General features: G+C 36.0%; 1 protein-coding gene across 1 annotated transcript in view; it reads left to right on the top strand.

Moving 5' to 3' along the window:
• Positions 1-17,646, top strand: part of LOC141133958 (dynein axonemal heavy chain 3-like) — a 3,453,856-nt gene that overhangs the window by 1,076,717 nt on the left and 2,359,493 nt on the right. The window contains exon 27 of the mRNA XM_073623563.1: positions 12,511-12,709. Coding sequence (XP_073479664.1) covers positions 12,511-12,709 — 199 coding nt within the window. The remainder of the gene's footprint in view (positions 1-12,510; positions 12,710-17,646) is intronic.

The raw sequence follows: 17,646 nt of genomic DNA, 5'->3' as shown, positions 1-17,646 counted from the left end.
GGTTGGACAGACAGAGCTGCACACTCAATTAATGCTTGTCATTTCTTGAACATACTGCAGGAAAATTTCTTAAGTTAAATGGTAGATATCCCAACTAGAAATAATGTTCTGTTGCACCTTTCAATTTCAAACTACATAGAACTGATTGCAGAAGTGGAAGCAAGGGCTAATTTAGGAAAACGCAGTCACAGAGTAATTATATTTGCAGTCAATTATAGGAAAGAGACATGTGGGAAGGATAAGAACACTAACTTTCAAAATAGCCAACTTTACTAAGCTGCGCTCCATGCTACATAATACTACATGGAATTGCATTATTGCAACAAAGAACATTTAAGAAAAGTGGGAGTGCTTTAGGGACCTATTAAACAATGTCATTTATCAGTGCATTCCACTGGGCAGCAAAAACAAAAGAGCAAAAGTTAAACTTAGTTGGCTAAATAATAAGGGAAAAGGGGATTTTATTTTTATTTTTAAGACCAAAGGGTCATAATCAGCATTCTAAAACGTCAAAGAATTCAAATAACAAATGCAAGAGCATGATCAGGGCAGCTAAAACACTGTATGAGAGACAGATTGCTGAGGAGAGTAAAAAAAAACACACAATTTTTCAAATATATTAAGAGTAAAAAGGCTAAGTCAGAACATGTTGGGCCCAAAAAAAGGTGATTAGCGGAATTGGTCACAGGTGACAGGAACAGGGCAACTGTATTAAATACATTCTTCTCATCAATTTATACAAACAAACCAGGTATAATAGATAAGACAGTAATGTTAATAACATTGTATTGATTATACCCATGTGGCTGACAGAAAGCTGTGTTCAAGATAAAATATAAAAACTTAATATGAATAAATCACCAGGACAGATGGCTTAGAATTTTATATAGAATACATATGTTTTTAAAGCTGCAAAATGTTTTGCAGTGATCTTTTTCATTTTTTTTGTGACTTTTAGAACTGTGCTTTTTTTATAAGCCTTTACTAGCTAATTATTTAGGAATATAGCTTCTCTCTTTCATTTTTACTCAACTAGTGTTTTGTTGAGATGAGTTGTTGGACCTTCACTTTGGTACTTCCATACCATGTGTGGGTAATATCTGTCTTTTTAGAAATGCTTATAGCATAAATAGTGTGTATAATTAATTATTTTTTACAACCTTTAGACTAGTAAGATTATCCCATTGAATTTTCTAGGCCTTTAACTCTAATGCCCCGTACACACGGTCGGATTTTCCGACGGAAAATGTGTGATAGGACCTTGTTGTCGGAAATTCCGACCATGTGTAGGCTCCATCACACATTTTCCATCGGATTTTCCGACACACAAAGTTTGAGAGCAGGATATAACATTTTCCGACAACAAAATCCGTTGTCGGAAATTCTGATCGTGTGTACACAAATCCGATGGACAAAGTGCCACGCATGCTCAGAATAAATAAAGAGATGAAAGCTATTGGCCACTGCCCCGTTTATAGTCCCGACGTACGTGTTTTACGTCACCGCGTTTAGAACGATCGGATTTTCCGACAACTTTGTGTGACCGTGTGTATGCAAGACAAGTTTGAGCCAACATCCGTCGGAAAAAATCCTAGGATTTTGTTGTCGGAATGTCCGAACAAAGTCCGACTGTGTGTACGGGGCATAAGGTGTAACCTATTGCATAATTTACTGTTAAAGATAGACAAACAAAATTAATTCTAAAATGTATTAAAGATGCAGAAAATATTGTAACTTTAGTACTGTCCAAATATTGGCCATACTAAGGTACAGTTCAGTGAACTGTTTTAATTTTCATGCATTCAATCATGCAGGAGAATTAGGAAAATGTATATATTTTACATTAGGTTACATGACGAATTTAATACATGATGCACACAGGTGTATTCATGATATACTATATTTAGGTAAGCCTTGATGTGTTTAAAGGTACATGCTATTAAAAATAAAACCTTGATATTTATACAGGGAGCATAACTACCTTCAGTAATTTAGATTTCATTCAAATGTTTCTGTAATGCATCACAGCAAATGACTTTATTTTGTTTGACCAATTTGTGTTTATTTCATAAAGAAAAAAGGCAACCAATATGAATACATTTTCCCCAGTCTTGCTAAAGCAGCTAATATCTGAGTGGCTGCTATGGGATACTGCACTTAACATTTATTAATCTCATTGCAAAACCTTATTAAATAATGGCATTTGTGCTTCTTGAATGTCAATAATGCTTAAAAATACATGCTATGCAAGAGCAATTTATCAGAAAATTCTTTTTAGGAAATGTATTTCTTTTAGTGTTAGAATTTGGAGTTCAGGAATTCTCATTTGAGGCTTTAGCTGTTCAACCATTTTCTAGCAGTTTGAGATCAGCGCCCTTTCAGCATTCATGGAAAGACATACAACAGGCATGTGTACAATGAAGGTTCACAAAAGGTTAAGAGAAGAATATATGAGCTCCTGCAATGGTGTTTATATCGAATAGCAAGAGCAGAGCCAGCGAAATTGCTCTCTTTTTCAATGAATAAGAAAGAAGATTGTGGATTGAAAATCCATTTAATTTGTTAGCACAAAAGTTAAGCTAGCCCCTAGACAGTTATAACTTTCTTTTTAGCACACCTTTTTAACTTTCTCTTGATAGCAGCAATTCAGTCAAGTTACCTATTTATTTTATTTTTTTCTCTAGAATTTTTTTTTAAAGTACAATGAAAATTTGGCACTTTATCCTTGACTTATGGCATTATTATTGCACTCCTGTCCAGCTAGCATCACTGCATGGACGCTTGTTTATTTTTCAGAAGACAAATGTGGAAAGTACGTGTTTAGCAGCATATTGAACTGGCTGTAACGTGGTCTACACATTTTATTGTCAACAGCTCTGCAGTCTGCTTTCTGTTAAATAGATGTAATAAATGATACTGCTCCTGTTGTGATGTATAGGATGTAGTTTATGTTACCACATTGACTATATGTATCCTTAATAATGGAACATTTCTGTAATACTTCTATTAAACTTGTATTTCTTTAGGATATGTGCAAATTTGTTGGTTTAAAAAGAACTTAGTGGATAAGTGATGATTGAATCTCATAGTAAGAGTACATGGTAAAATAACATTTGTTATATATATATATATATATATATATATATATATATATATATATATATATATATATATATATATATATATATATAAAGTTCAGAAAATGGGATTGCTGCACAAACGATTTATTTAGAAAATATTCATCAAAAGGATATCAACATGACATCCAACAAACAGGCATACATGATAAGCACAACCAACTGTGACTGATGTGCACCTCACCCTCTGGACGGTTTCTATATATATCTATATATAGATCTATATATATAGATATCTATAGATATCTATCTATCTATCTATCTATCTATCTATCTATCTATCTATCTATCTATCTATATATAGATATATAAAAAAATATATGTGTATGTGTACCAAAAGACTCACATACACACACAGTACAGCGCTACTACAGTGATAATTCAATGCTATACTTAGTGCTATGTATACATGCAAAAAAAATTGAATTCATAAAAAATTCATAATAAATGTCCCATAAATCAATTATCATATCACCATAATAACACTGGAGCACTACTATCAAGATTGATATTGATTTATGGGACATTTATTATGAATTTTGTTTATGAATTAGAATTTTATTGCATGTATACATAGCACTAAGTATAGCATTGAATTATAACTGTAGTAGCGCTGCACTGTGTGTGTATGTGCATCTTTTGGTACACATACACATACAGCATCTCACAAAAGTGAGTACACCCCTCACATTTTTGTAAATATTTTATTATATCTTTTCATGTGACAACACTGAAGAAATGCCACTTTGCAACAAAGTAGTGAGTGTACAGCTTGTATAACAGTGTAAATTTGCTGTCTCCTAAAAATACCTCAACACACAGCCATTAATGTCTAAACCGCTAGCAACAAAGGTGAGTACACCCTTAAGTGAAAATGTTCAAATTGGGCCCACTTAGCCATTTTCCCTCCCCGGTGTCATGTGATTCGTTAGTGTTACAAGCTCTCAGGTGTGAATGGGGAGCAGGTGCGTTAAATTTGGTGTTATCACTCTCTGATACTGGTCACTGGAAGCTCAACATGGCACCTCATGGCAAGAGGATCTGAAAAAAAAGAATTTTTGCTCTACATAAAGATGGCCTAGGCTATAAGAAGATTGCCAAGACCCTGAAACTGAGCTTATTATTATTATTATTATTATTATTTATTTTTTTTAAGTGTAGTGATTTCACTTAAAGTGTACAGCGGATGCAACTTTGCATTTGATTAATTTAGGGTGGCACTGATTGTTTCACACATTTGTATAACATTTGATTTATATTTCAAGATAAATTCAAGATTTTCAAATAGACTAACCATACAAAATCTATTATTTACTAGGTATGATAACCATGTTACATTAGAAAAGGTTCCTTTGCTGCTTGAACCCCCAACTGGCTGCACACCTTTTCACTGCTACCAAACTAACAATTGCTAGGGCATGGAAATCCCTTGCCCCCAGCTTTGAGGCAGTAAAACACCATATAAATTATATCATAATCAATTAAAAGTTGACAGCTATTTTGGCGAATTCCCATGACAAATTTCTCAGAATTTGGCACCCATGGATTGAATACACTCATCCTTCATGTTTTGATCATCTCCTCTTAACAATTTATTTTCCTGAATACCGAGACCTCCTGGGACCTCCCATTCTCTCGTCCCTTCCTTTTTTCTCTACCTCTTTTTTTCCCTTTTCTCTTCATATCTACCCTTCTTCTTCTCTTTAGACTTGACAGCTGGGTATCTCCCTGTTCAAGCAGTCTCTAGTAGGTTTAGCTCCTACCCCCCAGAGCAGCCCTTACATCTTCTTATCACTTGTACTGTATTTGATTTTGTGAGCCTCCACTATAAAGCTGGACACATTTGCCTTTTGTTTGATATACTGTTCTCAAATTCCTTGTACAGTATACTTAAAATAAAAATCTTGCGAGCTACCAAAAAGATTACCAAACCTATATCACAACTATATCCATGTGCTGTGGTGATAAAATTAATACATTTTAAAGATGAAAAAACTAATATACAGCCACTAGCATTGATCACCTTCCCATAGTCTGTGCTAAAAAAAATAAATAAATATATATATATATATATATATATATATATATATATATATATATATATATATATATATATATATATATATATATATATATATATATATATATGTCAAAATAATGCAGCGCTGAAAAATACCTCCTCAACACCATAATATCAGGACCACTATACTTGTGAATATAAAGTGCTAAAGTGCCAAAAGTAAATAGTAATATAGTGTTCCAAATACACATATATACATCAACAATAAACTGGTATGTGAATAACAGTATTGCACAGTGCTCCAAACAGATTCACAGTGAAAGGTAATTGTAAAAAGTCCTATATTAGGCAAGTCCACAGTGAAAGGTGGTTGATATTAAAGTTATACTTTCCAAAATTGTGACTGTGTGATGGTGATCTAAGCAATAGTACAGTGACTTCACACACGTACTCCCCCCCTCCAGTGCTCACGTCAGAGTATGTGACCGCACAACTAAGTTTGGTCTGGAAAAGCAGCTGAACCACCTCTGGGCTCTAAGTGTAGCAGTCTCTGTGGGATCCTCCAGGTAAATCCAATGATGCTTTCCTCAATTCAAATTTAAAAAGAGGCTGGGTAGTGTATTATCGTTTAGACTTGTACAGTATATTCTAAAATGAACCCTTTTTGGCTGTTTTTCTGTGTATACTGTAACAGCTCCGGTAAGCTCGAAAATGACTGGGAAGTGGCGGGAGGGGGTGCATCTCTCTCTTCACCTCTAAAAGTGATCCCGTGGTGAATGTGCCTGCAAGACCACTTTTATCAGATGCCAAATCACCCACAGTAAAAAATTATACAGGGGTTATGGCAGCTAGCTGCTGCTATAACAACAGTATTTAACATCAAAGTAATGACGTATATATAGCATGGGTGGTCAGCAAGTTTATTTTAAGTTCTATCTTCTGATTTTCATTTGTACACAATGGTCTTCCTCATCTAACTGCTATCATATCTCAACAGTTTTTAAATTGTAAAATATACAGAATTATTGTAGTAGCTAAAGTATACTGCATCTACTGTCTGCCTAAGCTATAAATGTCCACATTTGAAAAAATGAAAGCTTAGTAAAATGAGCAAGTCACATAACAAAAAATAAATAAATAAAAGCTCAACCCCAGCTTATGAAAAAATATAAAATATAACTAGTCCTGCACTAGTAAAACAAAAAATCCGCTCTTACTACAATACTTACTTCCTTCTTGGCACTATCACATTCAGACTCACCCATTTGTGATCCAGCATCATTCAGCCCACTTTGTTTGCATTCAGGGCATCAATGATGTGCATCATCAAACTTCCCTGGGCTTACAGGAGACATCTGCAGAGAGCAGCACCATTTCCTTATATAAAAATTGAACCCTATGGAAAAGTGCTAGAAAATTAAGGGTGTCCATGTAAACTAAACATTACTCATAATATGCGCCCATTGACAATTCACTATACTTTCCCTTTAACCTAGATATAGGTTTGGATGAGAACCAGAAAATATACATAAACCAGTATTGCCTAATACCAGAACAAGCAAAAGGAACCATTTTGTGTTTCATATGATTGTTACATAGTTACAACACACATCTGGTAATTTAGCTTGCAGTTTATTTTGTTTTTAGTTATTAAACAATGAGTGTAGGTATTGCAAGTTATCAGGCACTGCATGCATTGAAAATGTGATAAATTCAATGACAAATCATAACTGCATCCATTGGACTTGCATTTACATGACCAAAAATTTAAACAGGAGGTTTTCAGTTTCTGAGTTCTCTCCTTTTTTAAACTTTTGAGCTGTATTGGGTTTATGTTTCTTTCAAGAGTTGCAAGTGATTACTCATAATGAGCATCAAGCTCCTTTGAAATAGATTTTTCTGAGATAAAGCCGACTGCTTTTCATTTTAATAGTGACTATAAAAATTAAACACCTCATTAATCAACCAGATTCCTATTAAATATCACAGAATACTAGCACAATAAACAGATATCTAGGCAAAATCAGATAGTGATAAAGTTCTTTGATTTAATAGCTTTGTAACATAACTTTCAGGTGAAAACCCAATTATACAAAAATTAACAAAGTAAATACTATCATTATATTAGAGCTTTGCTCACAGATGATTTTGCTTTTCTGCCATCCAGTGATAAAAACAGCTGCAAAATCTATCCCAATCAGTCTATAACCAGTCTCACATTTATTCCCCACACTCCCATCCTGGTATATATGGAATATTAACTTAAATACAAATCATTTATTATATTTGCTTCAGTAAACCTAGTGTTGCCTAGTACTGTTTCTCAGTTTCAGCCTTATGCCCTGTACACACAGTCGGATTTTCCAACAGAAAATGTGTGATAGGACCTTGTTGTCGGAAATTCCGACCGCGTGTGGGCTCCATCACACATTTTCCATCGAAATTTCCGACACACAAAGTTTGAGAGCATGCTATAAAATTTTATGACAACAAAATCCATTGTCGGAAATTCCAATCGTGTGTACACAAATCCGACGGACAAAGTGCCACGCATGCTCAGAATAAATAAAGAGATGAAAGCTATTGGCCACTGCCCCGTTTATAGTCCCGACGTACCTGTTTTACGTCACCGCGTTTAGAAGGATCGGATTTTCTGACAACTTTGTGTGACCGTGTGTATGCAAGACAAGTTTGAGCCAACATCCGTCGGAAAAAATCCATGGATTTTGTTGTCAGAATGTCCGATCAATGTCCGACCGTGTGTACAGGGCATAACAGTACTCTGCAAGGGTCGTGTTTTTGGTACTTCCCTCAAATCAAACAGCCAAGGTAATAACTGTGATGGAATTGAAAATGGAGGAAAACATAAAAACATAATCTATTGTTGATAATGGGAAAAAAGTGGTTTTAGTAATGCTGAGATTCATTGGCTTTCCAAACTTTGATGCTGTAAAGGAGGAGGTTAGGGAAACTAGACACTGGGTTTAGGTGCAAAGATACAGGTTGTCATTGTATTTTAGAAGTATCATGTCAGAGAAAATTGAGTACTGTCCGTGATACTTTTTTTATTTGCACTAACATACAATTTTTCAGGACGAGCTTTCGGGGTATGTCACCTTCTTCAAGGTCCAACCTTGAAGAAGACCTTGGACCTTGAAGAAGGGGACATACCCCGAAAGCTCGTCCTGAAAAACTGTATTTTAATGCAAATAAAAAAAGTATCACGGACAGTACTCAATTTTCTCTGTCACAATTGCACTAATACGGCTACAATTAAATCAAGTATGATAGAAGTATCATGTGAATTTATTGTGCAAGGCAAAGCAAGAGTATCACATTTATGAAGTCACCTTCCTTTACCCATCAGTACAGACTCACCTTCATTCCTCCATTCCTACATACTGTTTCTTTGTGACATCACTGATGTCAGGTGATTGACTCAGTACAGTCACATAGTTACATAGTTAGTCAGGTTGAAAAAAAAAAAACACAAATATGTCTTGTTCAATCAACAGAAAAAATATAACTAAATAGAAAACCTCCATATACACAATCTCATAACCACAACTAATCCAGATAAAGACACTGCAGCTTGGGCATTGCATGCTATTATTATGTCTATGATCTACCAGAACACCAAGATCCTGACTCCTCCAGTTTTTTTCCACCTAGAATGTATGATGGATGCAGGTTTTTAGCCACAGGTGTATAATTTCACATTTATGCACAACAAACCTCGTTTGCCACATAGTTGCCCAAAAATATAGTGCATTGAGGTTGGCTTGTAAATTGGATATATCCTGCAAGGACATTATTCCACTACACATTTGGTGTCATCTCCGCAAACTGAAATAATACTTTTAATCCAAAAAGTGGGGGTTTAAACACTAAATTTTGAACCTTAGACCATTCAGAGTATAAATCCTCAATAACTACTCTCTAAATATCTTTTAGCGTGTTTTCTATCTATTTACAAACTTAATTTTTTAAGCCTGTAGACATTGACATACACATTAGCCATGTGCAGGGAACTGTGTCAAATGCTTTGGAAAAATCCAAGTATACTGTATTCACTGCCACACACAGGCCCGGATTTACTCCCTTTGCCGCCCCGCCTCCCCCACACACTCACATTACACCATTACTACTAAAAAAAAAATAATAATAATAAAAAAGCCATAAAACTATCCCATATTTTGTAGACGCTACAAACCAATCAATAAACGCTTATTGCAATTTTTTTTCCCAAAAATATGTAGAAGAATACATATCGGCCTAAACTGAGGAAAAAAATTGGGTTTTTTTTATATATATTTTGGGGATATTTATTATAGCAAAAAGCAAAAAATATTGCTTTTTTTTAAAATTGTTGCTCTTTTTTGTTTATAGCACAAAAAATAAAAGCTGCAGAGGTGATCAAACACCACCAAAAGAAATTGTATTGTCCCGGAATGAAGGTGCACGGGACATGGGACAAAGATCATAATTAAGGGACAATCCTGGGCAATCCGGGACACGTTGGCACCCTACTGCCGGGCAGGGGTGGATCCAGAGCCTAGTCTCGGAGGGACACTGCCAGAAAATTTTGCGGGCAATTTGTCAGGGCAATGGCTGGTGTTGGCGCTTCAATCATCACAGCGCCATGGTTGATATGGTGTCAGGATGATTGATTCATTATTTCTATTATTACATTGTAATATAAAATTAAACAGTTCAACTCACCTTAATGCACAATCAGTGGGAGCCCCGAGCGTGTCATTTGCTACCGTCGCCTGCCAGCAGATGCAGCTTGTGACTTGCCACTGTTGGCTGCCACCAAATGCGGATTGTCACTTGCCATGTCATTTGCCACATCCTCTGCCACCAGATGTGGATTTTCACTTGCCAATGTTGCCTGCCACAAGATGCAGATTGTCACTTGCCAATGTCGCCTGCCACAAGATGCGGATTGTCACTTGCCAAGGTCGGTAGTTATTTAGTAGATGCTTTGATCCCTTTTTAATTATAGGCACTGCATTGGCCTTGCACCAATCCAGTGGTCCCTCACTAATGATTAAAGGGTCTATGGATGAAATTTACTAAAACTGCTGCACTCAGAATCTGGTGCACCTGTTCATGGTAGCCAATCAGCTTCTAAACTCAGCTTGTTCAATTAAGCTTTGGCAATACAATCCGGAAGCTGATGGTTTCTGTGCAGAAGTGCACCTGATTTTACACTCTCGAGCTTTAGTAAATAAACCCCTATGAGTCTCTGGAGTCATAGAGTGATTCACATGCTCTTCTTTACCCAAAAGTACTAAGCCTTTTCTTTGCTATGGCAGCTGAATAGAGTATCAAATATAAAATTATTATGTGATTATGTGTTGCTGGGAGGTAAACCTGTTGCTTTTCTTATATATACAAATATAGAGTTTACAAATGTAATGTAAGTTTTTTTCCATAATTCTTTTTTCTCAACATAGAATAATAACATACATACTGTACATAAAAAAAAATCACTTTATTTGGTTTAAAACATATATATCTCAGTAAACAAAACTTCATTCTCCTATAGCAAAGACAAAAGAATAGTTAAAGAGTGGTCACTTTAATTTATCAGACTGAGAGCAAACAAAAAATCCTGGAAAAAAAAAGTGCTCTAATGCCCCGTACACACGGTCGGACTTTGTTCGGACATTCCAACAACAAAATCCTAGGATTTTTTCCGACGGATGTTGGCTCAAACTTGTCTTGCATACACACGGTCACACAAAGTTGTCGGAAAATCCGATCGTTCTGAACGCGGTGACATAAAACACGTAAGTTGGGACTATAAACGGGGCAGTGGCCAATAGCTTTCATCTCTTTATTTATTCTGAGCATGCGTGGCACTTTGTCCGTCGGATTTGTGTACACACGATCGGAATTTCCGACAACGGATTTTGTTGTCAGAAAATTTTATATCCTGCTCTCAAACTTTGTGTGTCGGAAAATCCGATGGAAAATGTGTGATGGAGCCTACACACGGTCAGAATTTCCGACAACAAGGTCCTATCACACATTTTCCATTGGAAAATCCGACCGTGTGTACGGGGCATAAGAAAGTTTGTTTTTGAATCGCTAGTGGGTGGAATTAACGTTTATTTTCAACCGCAGTGACAAGAAATTTTGAAGGAGCAGGGGGGAAGTCTTTCTCAAACAAATTTTTTACAGTGTATGTGGTTTTCTCTTGTTCAGATATTTTATTGATGACAAGAATAAAGGATACAAAAAAGAAACATGTCACTTTTGAGACATAAGGCAAATATAGTAAGGTACAACCAATCAATAGAGAAATGTCTAAGAAAATAATCATAAGAACAATAAAGAATGACCAGGTATCCGTGGGGAAAACAGTGTTGTTTCAAAAAAGTTAAACAAAAGGAGTTTCTGACATAGGGAAATTATCTGAAATAACAATAGGTACGTTTTATACAACCATACAAAGATAGTGAAATCTGTTGGTAGAATGGGGAAGATGACTCCCATGAGAATAATTAAGCTGAATAAGACCAAAAGGACAGGCAGCTGTGTGTAGAAGCCTACCAGGATAAAGGGGTTGGGCAAGAAATATGTGAAGGGTATAGTTCTCAAAGGGACTGAAAAGGACACGTGGTTGGTAGTGGAAAACATGGGTGGAGAGTAGAAGTAGAAGAAAGAAAACAAGGACTGAGAAAAAAAAAAGGAGGGGAAGAGTCCCTCAAGGGAGGGTAGGGGGAAGGAAAGAAAGAAGTGTCCCAGGGGAGAAACTGGGCCTGTGTATGTGGTTTTCATTTGATAAAGTCCATTAATTTCAAAATCAAATAATAAAAGCAAACAAAATATTTCTAATGACATTCTGCTAGTTCAAAAAAATTATGCTACATCTTGGAATACTTTACTTGCTTAAAAGACAATCTTTACGTTTTTTTTTTTTCATTTAGTCCTTACCATAATAAAAATATGCTTATGAAATCTCTTTATTAGCCATGTTGAATTTTGTGTTTGATTTGGGGGGCTTTAACTGTTAATAAATTATTTACATATTTAGATATTTTTCATGTTTTTATATATTTTCTTGCTCCATATTCCTCAATGCATAATTTCCTATTCTAAATGTCACAAAAAAGCAAGTAGAAAATAATGCTTCACTGGCCTATTTATAGCAATATGGAAAATTGCAAGCTCACTGATTTACTATAGTAATAAGTACATTAGAAACTCAATATTCTTTTGGATGTAGTTCTGTTTTATTTGTGCCAGAAATACTATAGCTACTTAGTATTTTATAATCCATTTCTTCCGTATGGGTTGCATTTTATGTAGTAATATGATTTTTTTCTTTTTCTTTTTTAGCTCGAGATGTTGTTTTCAATTTGAATGATCGTGGGATTACAAACTGTTCAGATTTTGGCTGGATTGCACAAATGAGATATTACTGGGAGGAAAACAATGTTGTAGTTAGAATGGTTACCACAACTGTAACGTATGGATATGAATATTTAGGCAATGCTGGAAGACTTGTCCTTACACCTCTGACTGATCGTTGTTTCAGGTAAGATCATATTTTCACAAAATATACTTTTATTTAGCAATTTCTTTATACACTTCATGAGTGTAAAATGACTTGTAAAAACACTATGGCTAGGAATAGCAGCCTCTGAAACATCTTTGGTTAATTAAAAAAAAAAGTCCTAAATAGCAGCTTCTCATAAAATATATTTCTGTTTATATGACAAAATTTTAAGAGCAACTCTACACATGCAAGGGTGTGTCTACAGATCATGGAACTCCATAGCAAAATGTTAATGGGGCACCCTGGTCCCCTTCCTATTGTCTTTTATCTTAACATAAAATATGTCTAAATCAAGGGCAAGTAGTAGGAGAGCTGTCAGCATAGTTGATACACTACTAGAGACTAGTGATACGGACAGAAGTTGTCAGGGATCAGGCGAACACCAGTGCAGTGAAATAAATTGTGTAAATTTCTTTACAGTCTTAGAAAGACTGTATTAGACATACATATTCATTTCAATTCTGGCCAGAATGACTGGAAGTTCTGAGGGCAATACATTTACACAAAGACAGCTAAAATTCTCCTTCTTGCACAGCCTGGAAAGGGGATCTGTGGCTAGCAACAACATTACAAATCTGATGTCTTCTGCTATATGTCTGATTTCAGTTCTTCTTAATGTCACTGGGGGTGCAAGGCTAGTTTTAACAGTGACCTATGCAATCCTTAAAGTAGAACTATAGGCAAAACTTTTTTTTTTATTGTGAATAGAGTAAGGGAGGGTTATAACCCCTGTAAGATTTTTTTTTTCACCAGCTTCCTATTGTTTCCCTTCACTTCCTGTCCCATAGCCAAACAGAAAGGGAGGGGAAGTAGCTGCAGGATAAGGGAATTCCTTAGAGACCTCCAGGTCACCAGGACTAGTGTCCCAATTGGAAGATTTTCCCTCTATTACTTTTCTGGGGACAACCCAAAATGTAGGATTTCCTTTTACATTCACTTTCAATGATAATGGTAAAGAGAACAAATAGAGATAGAGTGAATCTCCGCAACAGGGGCACACATAGCAATAAAAATTGACAAGCAATGTATTCCCTCTGCACTCCATTCAATACGTTAAAAAAAACTTTGCCTTTATTTAAACTTTAATGATACAGTACTGGATTTACCACTGTTGGTTGCTATGGGTTTGGTTACACTGCTGTTTACTTCCACTCAGAATCATGTATAATATGGTGTTTGTGGAAGAAAATTAAAATAAACCTATCATCATATAACTATGGGCACTGCCAATGATTTGTCTGAAAAGAAGCAGTGTCTGGGGCTGTCGATTTTTATCCTGGCTTCACTGCCTAGTGAACAGGAACTGCAACAGGCTTGCAAGATGGGATTTACTTGATACATGACTGCTCCTAGTCAGTGGTTTACTATCTAGTTAAGACAGAATAAGGATGACAATCCAGGAACACTTTTTTTAAGTAGATTTTATTATATAACATAGTAAGGTGACAAAGACATTTATGAATAGCATTGATTTGTTACATATGGTAATGTAATAGGCGTGATTACGGTACACTAATCAACGTAGTAGATCCTATTCTATCCTCACTTATATCTTTGAAGCTTGCACTTCATGGCAATAATCCAGGTTTAAAAGCTGAACAGATATAGTAAACTACAATTTGTGAAATAGCTGCCAATGAATGCTGAGAATTTTCTACCATAAAGGCTCAACACAGCAGGAAAAATAAAAGCCAGAGGGAACAGTAAATGTCCAGCATGCTGGAACCACTATTTCATAATATATATGGCTACTTGGAAGACTACCAAAAGCTCATGATAAAGGCACTGGGGGGTTGCAAGATGTCACAACCAGTGTTCCTAAGTCCTTAGCAGTAAAGGAATAATTAATATGTTTTCACCACACTGGGAGAACTGTGTGCCTGATGCTATTTGATGAAACTGCTGCATGGCTGATATGGAAAAGAAATGCTTAGGTTATGGTGAAACTGGGCCAAATAGCCCATGTTAAGAGCACTAAAAATACCACACTGTCTAATGCCCCATACACACGGTCGGACTTTGTTCGGACATTCCGACAACAAAATCCTAGGATTTTTTTCCAACGGATGTTGGCTCAAACTTGTCTTGCATACACACGGTCACACAAAATTGTCGGAAAATCCGATCGTTCTGAACGCGGTGACTTAAAACACGTACGTCAGGACTATAAACGGGGCAGTGGCCAATAGCTTTTATCTCTTTATTTATTCTGAGCATGCGTGGCACTTTGTCCGTCGGATTTGTGTACACACGATCGTAATTTCTGATAATGGATTTTGTTGTCGGAAAATTTTATATCCTGCTCTCAAACTTTGTGTGTCGGAAAATCCGATGGAAAATGTGTGATGGAGCCTACACACGGTCGGAATTTCCGACAACAAGGTCCTATCACACATTTTCTGTCGGAAAATCCGACCGTGTGTACGGGGCATTAGTATACCAAAAAGTCATTTTTGATAATTTTATGGTGATCAAAAGGACCAAAAAGTCAACTTTTACACAAATATCTGGTAATGGAACTCCCTGAGTGCTATTCCATTAGTCATGTTTGCATTCCTTATCTTGGTGATGGCCATATATGTAGCCAGAGCTGTATACAATGTGGATAAATACCCCTGTGAATGTGAAATATATTCCATAAACCAGGCAACAGCATAAACAGCCTTGTTAGTCATGATGCTAGGAGGTGGTCTGATATTGAGCTGTTCAAAAGAGATGGTCTGCATCCCTCACACAAGGGCACTGAGCTTCTTAGTATGGAATTCATGAGCTTTTTGGACATGCATTAAAACTGAAAAATTAGGGCAGAGGTTTAATGGATGAGGAAAATTTAATTCACAAGCAGATTAAACCAAATGTGAGTGTTTGTGTTGCTAAGGACTTGGCTGATGTTGTATTCAATTCAGTTAAAGTTTTAGGATCTAAAAATACAGCAGTAGATAGTAGATAGCAGAAGACAGTAAGGTTTGTTGTGTCATATACACCTATACTCGTAGTTTAGGCAACAATGTTTGTGAGCTGACAGGGACTTTGTTGCAATTACAGGGACATAGTTCAAGGATTCAAATGACTCGGAAATAACTATGTCAAGGTAAACACTATACAAGAAAGAGAGAGTAGGAAAGAGGGGAGGTGGAGCTGCCATATATGTCAAAAATAGCATAAGGCTAATGTTAATTTAAAAACAAATTAAGTACTTGAAACCCTCTGGGTCTGCCTTTCAATCAGAGAGGGAACTTCCCTTAGAATCTGTGTAGTATACAGACACCCACAACAGACTGAAGATTATGATAACCTGTTGACTGATGAGATAACACAAATGGCAATGAAAGACGAAGTTTTAACCACCTGCCGGCAGGACAATGTAGACAAGGTGGCACTGCTGCACTGGATCACGTACTAGGTACCTGATCCGACACTTCTGGGTGTAAAGCAGGAACATGGATCCATGCCTTCCCCTAATAAAAGCACCTCCCACACCAGTGCAAAAACACTGGCTAGGCACACAGTTAACCCTTTGATCGCCCCTGGTGTTTAACCCCTTTCCAGCCAGTGTCATTAGTACAGTGACAGTGCATATTTTTAGCACTGATGACTGTATTCATGTCACTGGTCCCCAAAAGTGTTAAAAGTGTCAGTTAGTGTCCCGACTGTCCGCCGCAATATCGCAGTCTCGCTATGTCGCTATTTGCCGCCATTACTAGTAAAAAAAAATGTCCCATAGTTTGTAGATGCTATAACTTTTGCACAAACCAATCAATATTATTGGGATTCTTTTTCCAAAAATATGTAGTAGAATACATATTGGCCTAAATTGATGAAGAAATGTGTTTTTTTCTTGTTTTTATTTTATTGGATATGTTTTATAGCAGAAGATTGTTTTTTTTTTTTTTTTTCAAAATTGGCAGTTTTTTTGTTTATAGTGCAAAAAATAAAAACCGCAGTGGTGATCAAATACCACCAAAAGAAAGCTCTATTTGTGGGAAAATGTGGACATACATTTTGTTTGGGTACAGCATTGCATGACCGGGCAATTATCAGTTAAAGTAACGCAGTGCTGTATCGCAAAAAATGGCCTGGTCATAAAAGGGGGAAAATCTTCCGGAGGTCAAGTGGTTAATTATGGATGACTTCAACATGCCTGACATTGGAATTCTCTAAAGAAGGCATTGAATAGGGTTTCTCTTAAACAGTTAAAAAAGTACAACCTGAGGAGATATAGTCTAGACCTAGTACTGTCAAATGGGTATAATTATCTCTGTTGAGGTGGGAGAAAATTTGGGTTCTAGTGATCACCAATGTCTTTTGCTTGATATTATAACAAGAACTGAAATTTTTTTTACAAAACCCAAAAGTCTGAATTTCAGGGCAAACTTTGCTAAAATGGATGCATTTCTAAAAAAAAAAAATTAATTAATAAGTTGGTGTAAAACATCAGGAGTCAGTAATCAGTGGGCACTGTTAAAGTCTACCATTCTAGAGGCAACTAGATCATATAGCAGGCAAGTTTGTAAGAGTAAATGTAAGACAAAAACCACATGGCTCACCAAAGAGGAAAAAAGGATATTAACCTCCCTGCCAGTATGATTATTTCGGATTTTAAGTGCTGAAAGTGGTACAATTATTTTGCATGAAAATTTGGAGTTTTAAATTGTAGGCCTGTAATTCTTAACAATAACACACTTAAATATGTCCACCAAGAGTCTAGTAGACATCCCGGGTATGATGAAGTTTGAAACACAAAAACATAAATTATAATATAATAAATAAATGTAAATAATAAAAATATATATATATATAATAATAATAACATAAATTTCCCCACGATTCACTATCGCTCAATTCTGCAAGTGTTCTAATTTACTATCGTTGTTTTCTAGCTGGTCTAAAGCCACTTTTGACATAAAGGGACACTT

Source organism: Aquarana catesbeiana, linkage group LG03 (assembly GCF_042186555.1).
Source record: "Aquarana catesbeiana isolate 2022-GZ linkage group LG03, ASM4218655v1, whole genome shotgun sequence".
Classification (NCBI taxonomy): domain Eukaryota; kingdom Metazoa; phylum Chordata; class Amphibia; order Anura; family Ranidae; genus Aquarana; species Aquarana catesbeiana.
The sequence above is the reverse complement of the archived record's forward strand: the minus strand, read 5'-3'. Positions and strand labels throughout refer to the sequence as shown.